Source organism: Sceloporus occidentalis, unplaced genomic scaffold (genome assembly GCF_023333645.1).
Source record: "Sceloporus occidentalis isolate IW3139 unplaced genomic scaffold, rSceOcc1.0.p SCAF_2, whole genome shotgun sequence".
NCBI lineage: Eukaryota > Metazoa > Chordata > Lepidosauria > Squamata > Phrynosomatidae > Sceloporus > Sceloporus occidentalis.
In genome coordinates, this window is record NW_028316982.1 from 119,362,897 (window position 1) to 119,380,024 (window position 17,128).

At 39.4% G+C, this 17,128-nt stretch overlaps 1 protein-coding gene across 15 annotated transcripts in view; it reads left to right on the top strand.

The window, feature by feature from the left end:
• The window catches only part of LOC149318932 (calcium-activated potassium channel subunit alpha-1), a 627,293-nt gene that overhangs the window by 359,679 nt on the left and 250,486 nt on the right, over positions 1-17,128 (top strand). Inside the window, exon 1 of one of the 15 annotated variants that reach the window (XM_089510726.1) lies at positions 13,869-14,494. The exons of the other annotated variants lie outside the window; for them this stretch is intronic. Within the exon in view, the coding sequence (XP_089366852.1) occupies positions 14,284-14,494 (211 nt within the window). The 5' untranslated portion in view covers positions 13,869-14,283. Of the gene's footprint in view, positions 1-13,868; positions 14,495-17,128 lie in introns of those variants that run through there. 15 annotated transcript variants of the gene reach the window in all.

Consider the following 17,128-nt stretch of genomic DNA (forward strand, 5'->3'; position numbering starts at 1 on the left):
ATGTGCCATCAATCTACATGTCTGTAAAAGGAATGGCAGCATAGGAACTGCAACAATGTGAAAATGAATGTGCTATGGCAGGGAGTTGGAAGTTTCAGATAGGAAGAGCTCAGTGGCTCACTCCCCTCCCCAATCCCCATCCCAGCAGGCAATTCAACCTCCCAGGGGATTCTCTGGAATTTCTGCCCTTATCCAAAGTGAAAAGGGACTCTTTTTATTCTGTAGAATCACCCTGTGTTTCATCCATTTTCACCCCAGGTGTCATCTCAAAAGATCAGGGCTGGAACAGGGCAGGAATGTTGCCTTACATCTGTGTGGACACCACCACTGTGTATCTAATGCTTGGATGTCAAAAACATCTGCAGCGATGTACAGTGCTCCCTTCCCTTATGTGGGGATCTATTCCAGACCCACCCACCCCTGAGTAAGGGGGAAAATGCGTATGCTCACGGCCCATTGAAAATAATGGGGTGCATGGACACAGTGCCATGAGGTGCACGGACCATCCACTAGATTCTCCCATTGCTTCAGTTTATGCTGAAAGCTGTGGAAGTGAAGCCCGTGTATTACATTTTTGGTATTTCTGAGCTACAAACATAACTGTCTAACTTCCATTCCTGTTAGTTCATGAAAGCGTTTTGAAGTTGGGAAGAGCAAACAGCCATTTCTGGCCCAGAAATAGAACCCAGAAGGATCTAGGCCGGGGTTGAGGATTTGTGTGGAAAATAGACCATCAGAGGAGGCAAGAAATTAAAGAGTATTCTCTGTACATGTCATACTACAAGTTTTTTTTGGATAGACTGGGAGGAATATATTAAAATTCATACATTCAAATATCCATATTTCTCCATTTATTTTTTCAAAGTAATTTTGTATTGAAAGTGCCTGTAAAATGCTTAGTGTATAGCCTCTTCTGTCTTACCTCTATAAAATCTTTGCTTGCTTTGGTATCAGATGCATATTGAAATGGTGTTCCATTAAGGAGAAAACTGTACAGTTATTTCTGAATGTTATTTCATAGCTTTTGTAAAAAAAATAGCATTAGTAAAAATAAATGCAAAACAAGATTAGAGACCAGATTAGTGTGTCTCTCTGTGTGTGTATTAATCCATGAAAGTACAAAAAGTGGATATATGTTGTAACCAAACAAGTCAACAACCCAATCTTTCAGTGATTTCTGAAGTATAACATGTAGGAGAGGGGAGAAAATGAAATATTAAAATGTCCTCTTCAAGTTGTCACATAGAATACCTGATGAGATAAAGTACAAAGGCAGAACCTTTGCACAGACAGGAAAAGGGGGGAGATTTTTGATATGGAGAAGAGTGATAGCGAGTGTTTCTTACAAGAGCATACTGTGCTATGAGAGAAACATATTTCCTGTAAGTAATATTGTCTACACCCAGAACTTTGAAAATGTACTCTTAAAGATTACAACACCATTGGTCATAGTGGCTGCAGGATTCTGGAAGTTGTCATTAAAAGTAACTTTCCAACAGTTTCATCTACCCAAGGGGCATACAGATTTCCTCTTCAGGATCAGGTTTTGGTCTTGCTTGTGCAAGAATTGAATCTTGGTCTTTGCAATGTGGTTATTCACAATATTTACATCCTTCACTATTCATATTTCACAGTATTTTTGTTTTCCTGCCTGTACTTTTTTCCTGCTTCTGCATGAAGTCTGCAAGCTTCTGGGACTCTTTGGTGTACCAGTCTCTTGGAGCATCTAGGCAGTCAGCTGTATGTGACAAATTTTGCATCAGTGACATCTGAACAGCAAATACTGGGATAGCAAAAGAAATAGGCCAGTGGAAGTCCAAAGAACTGTGACACCTGACACTAACATGTGGCTCTTGATATCACAGATGGCTTTGCTGACTCCAGTTCAAAGACCTGTGGTACATGCTTGTTTAACATAGGCCTATTATGATACAAGAACTGAATAGGAACATAGAATAGCAGGGTTAGTAGAAGTAATTGGAAATAACTAGGAGGAGTTAATTAGCCAGAGAGAGAGAGAGAGAGAGAATAGTGTGGGAAACACAGAAAAACATACAACATTTGATAAGAGTTAGTCAGATCATAGATTAATTGTATTGTCAACTGTGACTGTCATTTGAGTGTTTCAGCTGGGATTCTTTGTTACCAGTAGTTTACCTATGGTCTCTCACCCAAGTAATAACCATTACTGGTCTTGCTTAATTTCCAAATAAGACAAAATGGAGTACATTCAGGGCAGAGTAGAGCAACCTCAGGATCTCAGACAGTATTATGCCTTTATGGGTTCAAGCGCACAGCTCGACACAGAAATTGCTGCAAAACAAGAACAACTCTGTTTTCTTTCTTTCTTCTCTGGAAGCCTGTTTCTTTTAAAGGTTTGTAGTAGTGAATATAATTAGGTCTCACGTAACGTTTTTGTTGACATCCATTGGAGATCATAACAGTTGTTAGGTACAGGTACCTAGAGGCCTGTTCCTATAAGACAACCATTTATTTATATATTTAAAAATCTAGTGATTTGAAAACATTTCATAAGGACTGAAGTTAATGATAAATGTTCATTAGATTCTGTGCTGTGTCTCTGTGGACAACATTTCTATTCAACCAGTCCAGCAAGCCCGCAGTCTTGGTTTTATCTTTGACTCTTCTCTGTCGTGTATCCCTCAGATCCAGACCACAGCCAAGGCTTGTAGATTGTTTTTGTACAATATTGCCAAAATCCGACCATATCTCTCCGCCTCTACTGCCAAGATCCTGGTCCATGCCCTAGTGGTCTCACGACTTGATTACTGTAATGTCCTCCTGGCTGGGCTTCCTCTTTCTCACCTCCATCCTTTAATCTCTGTCCAGCATTCAGCTGCACACATTATCACTTCCACCCACCGCTCTGACCACATCTCTCCTGTGTTGGCATCCCTTCACTGGCTCCCCCTCCCTTTCCGTATTCAGTAAAAGCTCCTGCTGTTGACATTTAAAGCCCTCCATGGACTGGCCCCTCCTTACTTATCAGACCTTATTTCTCCTCACCTTCCCACCAGGGCCCTCCGTTCTGGTAGTCAAGGTCTACTGTCTCAGCCCAGGATTTCCTCTGCCCCATCCCGGATTCGCCTCTTTTCACTTGCTGCCCCTCACTTCTGGAACCTTCTTTCCCCACAAGCAAGAGCCATCACTTCTTTAACCAGCTTCAAAACGGAGTTGAAAACTATCCTGTTCAGAGTAGCCTTCCCAGGCATTGCATAATTGTCGCTTGCTATTTGGTTTTCTTTTGTTGTCTGTTTATCAAACCATTTCCTGTATTGCTATGTACTGTATATGCATTATCCTACTTGAGAGTATGTATTTTCCCTGGAAAATGATTAACCATCCATTATGAAGCCAAACCCTCCCTCCAGTCCATCTGCCTTCGTCCAGGCCTTGGAGGTAGAGAGGAACTGCTGGACCTCTTACCCTTTCCCTCCACCACTCCCTTCTCCTTCTGTGTCATATCTTTTTAGATTGTAAGCCCGAGGGCAGGGAACCGTCTAATTAAAAAGATTGTATGTACAGCGCTGTGTAAATTTACAGTGCTTCATAAATAAAGGCTAATAATAATAATAATAACAAATGACTAAAGGCAATAATAATAATAATAATAATAATAATAATAATAATAATAATAATATATTTATATTTCCTGCTTCGCCCTGCAGATCGAGGTAGGATTACAACAGGATAAAATACAATACATAAAACAATAGTAATTATATATATAAAAAAACATAACCCTCCTCCAATGCAATAATAAATATTCATATTTAAGAGGTAGGTGGAGGAGCTTTTTAAAAAAGCATATACAGATGTGCAGGTGAACAAAGCTAAACCTTGTCTAACCTTGCTGTGCTGTTTGCCTGAAACAGTTTTCTCCCAGCCCATCTAGTACTGCAAGTGAGTTGGGTTGGGCAGCAAAAACCCCTGACGCAGCTAAATGCAGAGAATTAAGATGGAGGCAGGCTGAGGTCCCCTCACTCTCAGTCCTCTTTTTCATTAAAAAAATGTGGAAAAGCCCCCCTTCTACTTTAATAGTAAGTGGGATAGACATGTGGATAAAGACATGTAGCTGTTTCCATCACGTCTAGTTTGGACCTTGAATGATTGTGACACAGAATAGTTAACTTAGCAGGCTTTAATTTAAAATGATTGGGGATGACAGCTAGTGAACCTCTGAGTCATCTTAGATGATGGTACTGAGGAAATAGGAGCTGAATAACTGGCATCATTTCCACCTCTTGCTGCTGCTTCTATGCAAACAATTAATTTTGACTGCTGCACACTGTCATCCCCTGCTAATCACAGGGACTGGCTTCTGGATGCACATTTCCTTAATTTCATTCAGTAAGAGTTGGTAGGCTTAGATCTGTAGGCTGACCGACACCCCTGCCTTTTGTGTGTGTGTTTGTGTGTGTTTATTTGTTTGTTTCCATGCACTTTTGTCTTCCATATGGGATCTAACTATTTGACCTGGCTCTAGAGTGGGAGTTTGTTGGAGGTATGGCTAGAAAGAGTGTGGAGGGAATTTTCCTCCAGAAAAGAACTCAAGTAGAAGATCCTTAGCTTGAGGAGCTCATGAATGCTTTCCTGTGCTGCACTTTTGAAATAAGATATGTATGAAATAAGATACAAGGTAAACATTACACATTAATCTATGCATGCCACACAACCACTAGCACTATTAATGGTTTGGGAAGATTCAAATGCAAAAGCTGGAATTAGTAGTGTTTATGAAAGTGGCAACTCTGTGAACATCTAGAAGGCAATGCCATAATCACAAAAAGTCAACATGGGTTTCAGAGAAACAAGTCATGCCAGACAAACCTAATCTCTTTCTTTGATAAAATTACCAGCTTGGTAGATGAAGGGAATGCTGTGGATATAGTATATCTTGATTTCAGTAAGGCCTTTGACAAGGTTTCCCATGACATTCTTGCAAACAAGCTTGTAAAATGTGGGCTAGACAAAGTAACTGTTAAATGGATCTGTAATTGGTTGACCGGCCGAACCCAAAGGGTGTTCAACAATGGCTCCTTTTCATCCTGGAGAGAAGTGACCAGTGGGGTCCCACAGGGCTCTGTCCTGGGCCCAGTGCTATTCAACATCTTTATCAATGACCTGGATGACAGAATTGGGAGCATACTTATCAAATTTGCGGATGACACCAAATTAGGAGGAATAGCTAATACCCCAGAGGACAGGATCAAGATTCAAAATGACCTGAATAGACTAGAAAGCTGGGCCAAAGCTAACAAAATGAAATTCAACACAGAGAAATGTAAGGTATTGCACTTAGGGCGGAAAAATAAAATGCACAGATATAGGATGGGTGACACCTGGCTGAATGAAACTACGTGTGAAAGGGATCTAGGAGTCCAAGTAGACCACAAGTTGAACATGAGTGAACAGTGTGATGCGGCAGCTAAAAAGGCCAATGCTATTTTAGGCTGCATCAATAGAAGTATAGTGTCTAGATCAAGAGAAGTAATAGTGCCACTGTATTCTGCTCTGGTCAGGCCCCACCTAGAATATTGTGTCCAGTTCTAGGCACCACAATTCAGAAAGGACATTGAGAAACTGGAGCGTGTCCAAAGGAGGGCGACAAAAATGGTGAAGGGTCTGGAAACCATGCCCTATGAGGAACGACTTAGGGAGCTGGGGATGTTTAGCCTGGAGAAAAGAAGGTTAAGAGGTGATATGATAGCCCTGTTTAAATATTTGAAAGGATGTCATATTGAAGAGGGAGCAAGCTTGTTCTCTGCTGCTCCAGAGAACAGGACCCGGAACAATGGATGCAAGCTACAGGAAAAGAGATTCCACCTGAACATTAGGAGGAACTTCCTGACAGTAAGGGCTGTTCGACAGTGGAATGCACTCCCTCGGAGGGTGATAGAGTCTCCTTCCTTGGAGGTCTTTAAACAGAGGCTGGATGGCCATCTGTCAGGGATGCTTTGAATTGGATTTCCTGCATGGCAGGGGGTTGGACTGGATGGCCCTAGTGGTCTCTTCCAACTCTATGATTCTATGATTCTATGATTCTATGATTCTAACTCACAAGGTAATAAACAGGAATTAGAAAACTGCAATGCATCTGACGTTCATTTTGTGGTATACGGAACTGTGGTAAATAGTGAGGGTAGAAAACTGATGCATCAGCTTGCATTAGCTAAATACAAACACAAAATATCTAATTTTTCTGTGATTTGGCATGATTTTGTCTCATATACAGTTCAGGGGCATACACAGCTATCCTCTATCAGAGCATTTCCTCTGGTGTACAAAAGAGATTGTACAAAAGTTGTTATTATAATGGAATATATAGAAAATCTCCAGGCTATCAGGCAGATTTCAATTACTGTTGTTATTTGTAAAGGAAAGAAAGAGAAATGTTACAGAAGGGGACACCTTCTGTTGGAGTTTTCTACATACATATGTTTTTGGCCATTGTGCAATTCGGTTCACAGCTGCAGAACAGCAGGAGAAACTGTTTCACCTGTAATTGTACATTCTCGAATAATACATAGCTATAGGTTATTTAGTTCCTCCCGTGTAGCACTTAACTGGGGTTGCAGAAACAGCTATTGTGCATTCCTTTCTGCACTATGGGAGAATGCCAAAGCACATATGTAGATACTTAGATGGTTGCATAACACTGATATTCAGCAGAAGGATGATATAACACAATTAGCACTTACCATGAGAGTGTTGATCTAGTCTATGTAAGCATAATGTTGCAGTTCAGACACTGTCATCTTTTTTAAAAGAAAAAATGTGTTTGTCGCTTTGGTTCAATTTGTTTCTTGTCATTTCTTTTGAATTAAAAATGTAAACTGTTTTTGAAAAGAAAAAGAACAACAAATGTTATCCTGCGCAATGGATTCCAAACCGAACACCAACTCCTTTTGAACATCTGGAGATGGGAGCACAGTAGTCCTTATAGTCCATGCCTCTGTTAGTAGAGGCAGCAAGGCTTCTTTTTTGTTTTATGTGTTCAAATTTTCTGATGAGGGTTGATACAGATTGCTGTCTCCGTTCCCCCCTCCCCTTTGCAATTTCACCTTATGCAAACATTTCTTTGGGGATCCGCTTTAAATATGCTTATTTTATTCATGCTTTCCAAAGCAAAACAAAATCAAACAAGACAACATCAAATATCAAAGTTTAACATTAAGATCAAAAGGACCAGAGTTTAAAAAAACACACAGCTGTTCTATATTATGGTTATAATAATATATGTCAGTGCAGTTGAGTAGTAAATGTATGATAAATAAATCAAACATATAACAACAAGAAATTAACAGTGGAGAAAGTAAATATAAAATGAGCCCAGTATAAGCAACTAATCCATGAATTTTAAATGTTGGAATTTAGATGGGGATTGTAGTGATATATGCACATCTTATTTGTCCTTTCAAATTGATGTTTGTTTTTACTTTAGTTGTTTGTTTGTTAATTAGTGTTCCCCACCTCAATCAATGGGGAGAGGCAGGTAAGAAATAATAATAATAATAATAATAATAATAATAATAATAATAGTAATAATAATGCCAGATGTCCTTAATTACTGACTGGATATTAACTCTCAGTTAGTTTCCACCCCTCCGGTTATTCCTGCTGCCCTGTTCCTGCTTTATTCTGTTGCTTCTTTCTTCACTATAGCAGTAACCAACTGACTTTTATCTCCATTCAACTTCCTCCTCACATTCTGTGCCCTTCACTAGCTATTGACATATCAGTACTGTCTCCTTCTGGGTATGCAATGGTGGCACCATTTTATTTTATTTTTTTATCTTTTACAGTCTAGAAAATCCTTTAACAGGGTGGTATTTACAGAAAGGACATTTGTAGCTTGGGGATCATACAGTCTGTGGATATGGAAGGAATATTTTCTCAGCTGGACATGCAGATAGTCTTGGGGGAGAAAATCAATTATATTAGAAGTCGGAACTCCTCACAGTGCCAGATTGAGAGAGAAAAAGATGTGCAAATGCATATAACCACAGGGCATGCAGCTAATCCCTTTTGCTTTGGCCCAGATAAAGCTATGTTTTTAGTGAACTGGTCATTTTATACATGTAAGAGAGATAACACTTCCATTTAGGCCCCAATATATATATATTTGGAACGCTGGCAAGCAGGTCTTTAAAAATGTTTAAAAATCATAAGCAGTTTAGTAAAATGTGAAAAAAGTAATTGGATCTGAGATACGATCAGAATATGCCCTATTAGTATTTTCTAAAATTGAGCCAATTTATTTTAAATTTCTTTTAAAACACCACACATTACCAAATTTTTACTTTATCCACATGTATGCACACGGAAATACATTTAGGCTCTGCATATAGTATTGCAATTTAAAAGTATAGTTATAATTTTGCTATTACATTCAGTGATATATATACAAGAATTATGATTTATCAGTAACATTAGTACAAAAAACATTGCTAAGGATTCTGTGTGGTGTGGTTTGGGAGCAGATTAATGGGGGGGGGGGTGTGACACCATAAAGTAACATACTGGGTGACACCACTGCTAGTTATGCCATGACACCTTTTAAATTGTTTGCATAGTTTTACTCTGTAAACAGGCTTGAAACTACTATCTGAGAATGGCAAACTGGAAATGCTATAAAGTAGTGCTTCCCAAATTTTGGTCTTTCAAGTTTTTTGGACTTCAATTTCCAGAAGCCCACCAAGCTTGGCCAACAGTCAGAAATTCTGGGAGCTGAAATCCAAAACATCTGGAGGACAAAAGTTTGGGAAATGCTGCTATAAAGAAATCATGTTAATTTATCTTCCTATCCTACACAGAATTTAGAACATATCTATCCTACCCAATTATAGCAGTTTGTAACCACTTGAATCCTGACTCCATTCTGTAGCATACTGGGATTTGTGATGCAGTGAGGTACATATAATTCTTTGCTACAAATTTTTTATTTATTCCTTTGAAATACAACACAGATACTCTCTAGCAGAGAAGGCTAGTATTCATGTTAACAATGGCCTGTTACAGACAGCCAAAATAAAGCTGCTTCGAGTCACAGTGGAGGTATGGTGTTTCAATGATGCATGCGTCCTAAGAGTCCAAAAGCCACACCAAAACCATGCTCCAGTCTTTAGGGCTGGAGCGTGGCTTTGGTGTGACTTCTGGACTCGTAGGATGCATGCATCATTGAAACACCTTACCTCCACTGTGACTCGAAGCAGCTTTATTTTGGCTGTCTGTAACAGGCCAATACCTCGTTGATGGCTCTGCTTTTATTCCTCACTTATTCTGCTCCTACTAATGATGGAGAGGACAATGATCCTGGTTACTGGAAACCTTATTCTCCAGCCCTTGTAGTTTTTGAAGCTCAACCAGAAGTTGTTATCACGGTTTCAAGCACATTTTCTTAAATTCAAAGAGATGAACATTTTGTGGAGTCAAAGGCTTTCATGGCCAGCATCCATAGTTTTTTGTGGGGTTTTCGGGCTATGTGGCCATGTTCTAGAAGAGTTTCTTCCCGATGTTTCGCTTCTGAAGATGCCAGCCACAGATGCTGGCGAAACATCGGGAAGAAACTCTTCTAGAAAATGGCTACATAGCCCGAAAACCTCACAAAAAGATGAACTTTTATTTATAAAATAATAAAAATAACGGTTGGGTTCTCAGGAAGCTTCATGGTCCAGTATCAGATTTTATACAGGGCTGTACTTGTATGAAATCATGCATATGGATAGTCCTGAGGGAGTCCCTTCCTGAACCTTATTTTATATGCTCTTTTATTATTATTGTTATTATTATTTTTAAAAAATCAGAATACTAAGTCAGTTTTCTTTCACTTACTGTCCATTTTGTTGCTGAGCTGGCAAGTCTGATGTCCAGTGGAAAAAACGTCCTGTTCTTTTGGGGAGATTTAAAGAAGGATGAAACCATCTAGTTTTGTTTTCTTGAAACTTCGCTGAAAGTAAATAGAATTATTTGTCTTCTAACAAAACCCTTCTTGTGTTTCTTGCCTCTGAAAGGAACTCTCAGGTGTGGCTTGTGGTTTGTGTGCATGCAGGAGAGAGGAGAGTACAACCATAAGACTAATCCTGATAATCTGGTAGTCTCGGTGTAGAAATAATGGAGTTTGACACCACTTTACCTGCTATGGCTCCATCTTACAGAATCCTGGGATTTATAGTTTTATGAGGCATCTTTTTGGACAGAGAAGGGTGGAAAGAAAACCTTGCAAAACTACAAATCTCAGGATTCCACAGGATGGAGCTACATCTTTTAAAGTGGTGTCAATTTTTTTCTACAATGTAGATGTACCCTTAGTTGCAGCCTTAGTTGCAGACAGAGAAGAGAAGTGATTATTTTTCCAGTTTTCCATCCTGAGATCACTTCTTTGCTTCTGTGGCGAATTGTTCTGTGAAAAGAAGAGGTTTGTTTGTTTGCTCTTTGAAGGAGTAATGAAACATCATTGTTGTCTTCTTCCTGGCTTTCTAGTACCTCTTGGTTTGGTAAAATATGTTGGAAAGTAGTGGTTCCCAGATTCATTTCAGAAATGTCTCCATTCCAGCCAGAATATGTGGTGCTTCTTGAGATTTCTGTATGTATGAAATCTTTGAAGATCTAAAGCAATCAGGATACACCTTATGCCCTCCTTCCAAGTGCTTGATAGTACTGCTTTTTCTACCTGTTTTTTTTCTGGCAGGCATTTGGAGATGAGATGCTTTACATCAGTACTATTCAAACAGGCGGGCCATGAACTTGTGCCGCTCCATGAGCCAGTCCATGAGCCATGAACCAGTGCCAGTCCCTAGAGAGCTTCCAGAAGAGAAAGAAACAACTGTAGTAAACAGCCCCAAATATATTACTAGTTGCTGGCACCCAGCTCTGTCACTTACATATCATATGACTCTTTGTGGCTGACGTGAGCAGCAACATGTCTGGGCTCAGTAGCAGAGCCTATTTGCAGTTTCAGAGCAGCTTGGATTGATGTCAACCAGTAATTTAAAACATCAGGGGGGAAATGAATTAACACAGCAGTCTTGTCCATGGGACCATCTATGGTGAAGTTATCACCTTCTTATGCCCTCTTGTTTTGCTGCAGGCAAGACAGTGGAAGTGTCTCTGTATGTGGGAGGAGAACTTTTATGTACTTCCTTGTTCTTTTTCTTTTCTCACCTTCCAATTAAGATCAATGTGAAGGAAGCAACTATGCTAACCTTGGGCTCTTTTGGGACTTGTGCTTAGGGAATTTAAGGTTCTGTGTATCCTTGTTTACTGTCCATATACCTTGCATTGTTGGCAGAACACTGCTGATGTTCTGTGCCTGATGTCCTGATGCATTGCTGATGTTCTCCACCCAACCACACCTCAATTTGGCAGAACACTGCTGATCTGCACCTCCTTCAGCTGCTTCTATGAGTACCAAGAAACCTCCAGTGACCTAAGTGCTATTCAGCTGCTAATCTCCTTCTCTGTTGGCAGAGCAATACTTTGACTATTTTTAGTTTTCCATTTTGTTATTTAGGTTTTCTCTTTTACAAATATGCATATCAATTGATTCCTGCAGTCAGTGAAACAATTGATTAATAGTTTTTAGTTAGAGGCTTTATGGTTTTCCCTGTTGACAAGGATGTCAAATTATGTTCAACCATTAGGGGTGGTGCTCATCTCCGTTACTAAGCCAAAGATCAGGTAGCCAGCATGATTGCACAGAACACTATTTACCTTCCCACCGGAGTGGTACCTATTTATCTACTTCCATTTGCATGCTTTCAAACTGCTAGGTTGGCAGAAGCTGGGACTAGTGATGGGAGCTCACCCCATCATGTGGCACCCGGGCCTCGAACTGCCAACCTGCTGATCTTGTAATCAACAGATTCAGCATCTTAACCACTTGAGCCACCGCATCCTTTAGAGGCTTTATACCTCTCTGTATTTTCTGCTACTATATAATTAAATGTCCTTGGTCAAACAGCCCACACGTTTGTGCTATAGAATTACACATGATTGGATTTCTCTTTGTTTTTCTCTGTACATCTGAAATGGCTCTAAGAAAGGTTGTGGTTTAAGACTAAATTCTTAGAATTTTCCAGAACAAATAGCTGATAGCGAGTAATGAGTGGGCTTATCAGGGTTTCTCTGTAAGGTGGAGGATAAAACACTTATTCTGTCTAGTTAGAATAATACATATTCATACCATAAGAACTTAAATAACAAAAGACCTAAAGGACAAGACCAATCATTTTACTTTGGCAATGATTTTATAGAGATACAAGATGACATCTCCTAGATGAGTGCTACTCAAACCAGTGCTGATCTCTGCCAGGGGTCTATTGGCTGCCACTCTCTAGCTTCCAAGAAAGAAAGATACAATTGTGTCTAATTGGGCACACATCTAATTCTTATCTCTGGCATAATGGAAAACAGTAATTTCTGGTCCCCATATCAGATAGCAAGGGAAGCACTGTCCTAGACTTTGTCCTTGTACTCACTTGCCAATATCTGAGTCAAGTAGGAAGCCAGGGTTAATACAAACAATGTCTGATTGGTGTCAGCTACATAACTCCCCAGGTTCTCCTGCTGCCGTCAGATGCTGTTGATAGTTGCATTATCCGTGATGAAGAAAGATTCAATTCTCAAGCCTCCTTGTGAACATGGAACAGGATGGCTCTTCGTTTCAGATAGGAAAATGTCCACCTTAGGATCATTATTGTTGTTGTATGCTTTAGGAAGTGCATAGGAAAACGAGTGGCTTTACCTGCTTTAGGTTAAAGGCAAGACTTTTACAACATCAGCAGCCATAAACACAAACCCATACATACAGAAAAAATGTGCATAGTTAACAACCAAAGGGAAGGGGATTTGTGACATCATTGCTGATATCACAAAGGCTCTGCTTTTTCCTTATCTACTATGGCCTGAGGAATAAGGTATGGCCAAACAACAGGAGAAAGAAGCGAGGTGCCTGAGGTAAGGGCTAAGGGTAGAGATCTGTTGCTGCCACAGATGGAATAGATGGAGGAGGAGAAAACAAAGCCTGGTGCTTCTGACCAACCACAATAGCAGGCCCTTATGTCATGCAGTAGAAAGGGCTTCAGGCATGGCCCGTCTCATGATGAACAGGCACTGTGAGGATCTCCCTTGCTTTTGCTAAGAGAAACAGATGTACTGGGATCAGCAATCCCTTGAATTAGCTCAGCTTTTGGGCTGGAATAGCAAGTTTTTATGTGAAAGTGGAGCTTAAGAAAAGAATGCTGCATTTGAATTCATAATGGATTGTGTATATCTGTGGTGAAGCTTAAGTCTTTTTTTTTTTTTAATGAAAGAGTAGCACCCAACTTTTTTTAAAAAATGTTCCTGATCAATATCTTAGCCTGAGTACATTGAATGGAAGCTTTAGTTGGAAGCACGAAATGTATAAATATTGACCATTTCCACAACTTCACCAAATACTGCCTGTTTATGCCTACTCCTTGTTATAGCTTAAAATATCTGGTACTTCAGTTGTCATTAACTGAGGATTAGTTCAAGAAGCTCCCCCTCCCCAATTCATAAGGACTAAATCCTATAAGAGTGGGCTGATTATGTGACCTCACTGCGATACATGAGCTTTAACCTAACAGAGGACATGTAATACTGTCAAAGGAACAATTTCCGTGACAACCAAATACATTTTGTGAGTTTGTGGATCAAAGCATCATCTATTTTTCTCTCTCTAGAGGAATGGTAATCTGTACTGTTTTCTCCAGATGGGGAGAAAGCAGGTTGGAGGGGGTATGAAAGGAGCTTATATGGCAATATCCGGATAGGAGGAGATGCATTTTAAGCCTTGGTTTTGCACAATTCAGAAGAGCATCTGCATAGCCAGTCTTTCTGTCTCAGCAATTTGGTCTTCTTTTTGGTGTTTACCTTCTATATTTTAGGGAACAGAAGTGATAAAATTCTTTTTTTCCCCTCTCCTTTTTTGGTTTTCAGATTACTATTCCCACTTTATGTTGTCTCATAATATTTTGGTACAACATATAATCTAGAATCTTTCGCTTCCCCAATCTATTCACAATTTACATGTTTTCAGCATGAGAGACTGATTATCAACACTTTCTCTCTTTTTTAAATAGGCCTCTTATTTTTCCCTCTGTTTCCTTGCCCCCCTTTTTTCCTTTTCCTTTTCTTTTTTGGCCATACATTTAGACTGATTTTGCATAGAGCTTGGAAAACTGTTTTTGTTGGGCTTGTTCTTGTCTTTTTGTTCTTTAACCCTGAAGGGCTGTAGCGATGATTCCGAGTAAGATTTTGGTCTATCACAACCCCTCTGGGGGTGCGCGGACGGAGACATATAAAACTACCCGGCGTCGCAAGAAGTCTCATGGAGATTTGTTCAAAAATGGATACAGAGTCAAAACAGGGCATAATGTCCCTGAAAAGGAAGAGCAGCATACTTTTCGGCAGACCTTGGCATCTTGTTATAGGGTTGGTTCATACTGGGGTAAGGAACTTCAGAAGAGTTTTCTGTGCCCTTGCTTTGTGTAATGTCACATCTGGGTTGATTTTATCTCAGCTAATACTAGTATGACACTAATGCCGATAGTATGGTGCAGTTAGTATTGTGGTCCTAATACTACTTTTCCCAAAACAATAATAATATTTCTTGTAGTATGCGTGGCAGTAATGGACAGATTACTGCTGTCCATTTCCTTAAACAGAGTGCTTTCTTTGGACATACATCTCCACATGATTCCTGTATTTCTGTTTGTAAAGTAAAAGATACCATTGTATTGTGAGTTTCATTTAATGACAGAAAGGAAGAGGGTTTGGTTAATGTACGTTAAGAAATGTAGCCACATTAAAACATTTCACAGTTGTGTATTGTACTTAATTTTCCATCACATTGCTCCATTGTTGTTAATGTTTCCTCTGTAATTTTTTATCCACTATTTATTATTGTTATTTTTACCCCATGCTCTGTTAATTTAAAACATATATATATACATGCACACACATATATACTTAATTGGCTGCCTTTGTTTTCCTTAGGAAAGGATTGAAGGTCAGGACTCAAATATTTTTTCTTTATTTTATTGGATAATTAAATAGTCCATTAGTATAACCTTACATCCGACAAAAATCCTTGCTGCAGTGTAACAATTTTTTTAAAAAAAAACACTAATATTATCAGTAATTGTTTCTTTATTTTAAGATATACAATAATATTTAAAGGTATTGTCCATTTCTCCATTTGCAGTTTTAGTATTTCTGTCATTCTCACCTCAAATCTCAGTAAAGATTTTTCAGTGTTCTTTTTCTTCCCCATTATATTACTCTTTACCAGTTTTTTCAGCCTATCTAGAAACCTTACTAGATGGTGCTTGGGACGAATGCGTTCTTGCGGTGCTCTCTGATACAAGTGATGTGTACAAATACAGTTGTGAAGTCCTGGAAACCCATTTAGGTTGTTAAGGGAGGAAATGGTTAAAAGCTTCCTCTGAAATGCTACCAGCTCCAGATCCACAGCCAGTAGGTGGGCAAAGCTGAGAGATCTTGGTGTGGATGAGACAAAGATGGAGGGAGGAGAGCTTTTGATTTGATCGGCACTGAGAATAAAGCTGAAATAGTCAAAAAAGAATGGACTTCATTTAAATAAGGACAGGGTCAGATTGCTTGTCCATAAAAAATGCAGATCAGTTATAACCTGGTGGAGGACTGACAGGACTGATGAATTATTTAGTTTGGATTAAATCATTCTCAGATTATTAAAAGTGAAAATATTCCCAATTGCCCAAGTGGAAATGGAGGAGAAGCATGTTATGACCATGCAGTACAGTAACCAATGAACAGGTCTAAGGGTCTAGGTGGAAATGTATGTGTCAAGACATCTGAAGAAATACTACAACCCCAGTCCAGATCAGCAACTCCCTCCATTACAAAATGTGGAAACGGAGAGCATAAATTTCCCACCACGAACTTTCTCCTTGATGCACATGGGAGGGAAAAAGAATTTGAGATTGTTGAGCTGTAAAGCAGTTTATCTCTATGAATCCCACATTCTTTTGTGCCTTTCACATCTAGATTATTCAGTCCATGAGCCCCCCCCCCTTTTTTTTTTTTCCCTTTGAGATTTGGAAACTGTGGGCACTGTCACCTCCTGCTGTCTTGACTAATCCTATCAAAAACATGAATTTAGCAGAGTGGATTGTACTTAGGCACAAATGGCAGACTAAAAGCAGAGCATTTGTTTCCTTAGTTCCTTCTTTATTTATTTCTTTTTTAAAGAGAGGCAATAGAGTTTCTGTGGCTTAGATTATGTTGCAGTGTTTCCAAAAAATCCAAGAAACACTGAGATCCATTGTTACTTCTGATGTTCTAATGCTAACCCTATTGGTGCCTCTTCAGAAGCATCCACAGGAACATTCTGCAATGCTCAGGCCAAAAGCTTCCCTTATTTACAAGATGCAATGTGCATGAAACAGACAAGCTATGCAGAAATCTTAAAACTAATTGCTGCAGATTGTCCTCTTTTCCACTGGGTTAACTCCTGCCCTTGTAGTGTAAAAAACAAAATAAAAAGAGCCTTATGAACCAGCACTTACTATACAATTTGACTGTTAATCTTGCCTCAGCCCCTTGGACTACTTACCCTCCAGTACTATTTGTCAATGGGGTATTGGAGGTAGCCCATTTCAGTGCTTTTATGCCATGCAATCCTAATTTTAAACATGTTTAAAGCCAATCCCAAGCATGATGAAATTCTCCCTAGGGGATTTAAGAATGGTTTAGGATTACCCCTTATCCTTGCCTAAATTTGTGCCAGAGTTGTGGCTGGGCCCTCATGCAGGAGGAGGCTTGGATCTTGCATAACTTGGCTTCTCTCTTTCCCCAGTCCTTCTATACCTCTTTTCTAACTCTTCCTCAAGCAGAAGAAGAATTCTGACTTTCTTTCAAGTACAATCTGTTGACAGATCTCTGTGATCTGCCAACACAAGAAAGTTCTGTCGGCTGAATGCATTTGGGATGGAATAAGAGGTTTGTGTTTAATCCCTTACATCTAACATAATAGTGAGTTTGGGCTGCACTTTCAGTCCAGAATTACAATTTCCTGAGTATTTTCATTTGCCTGCCCCAT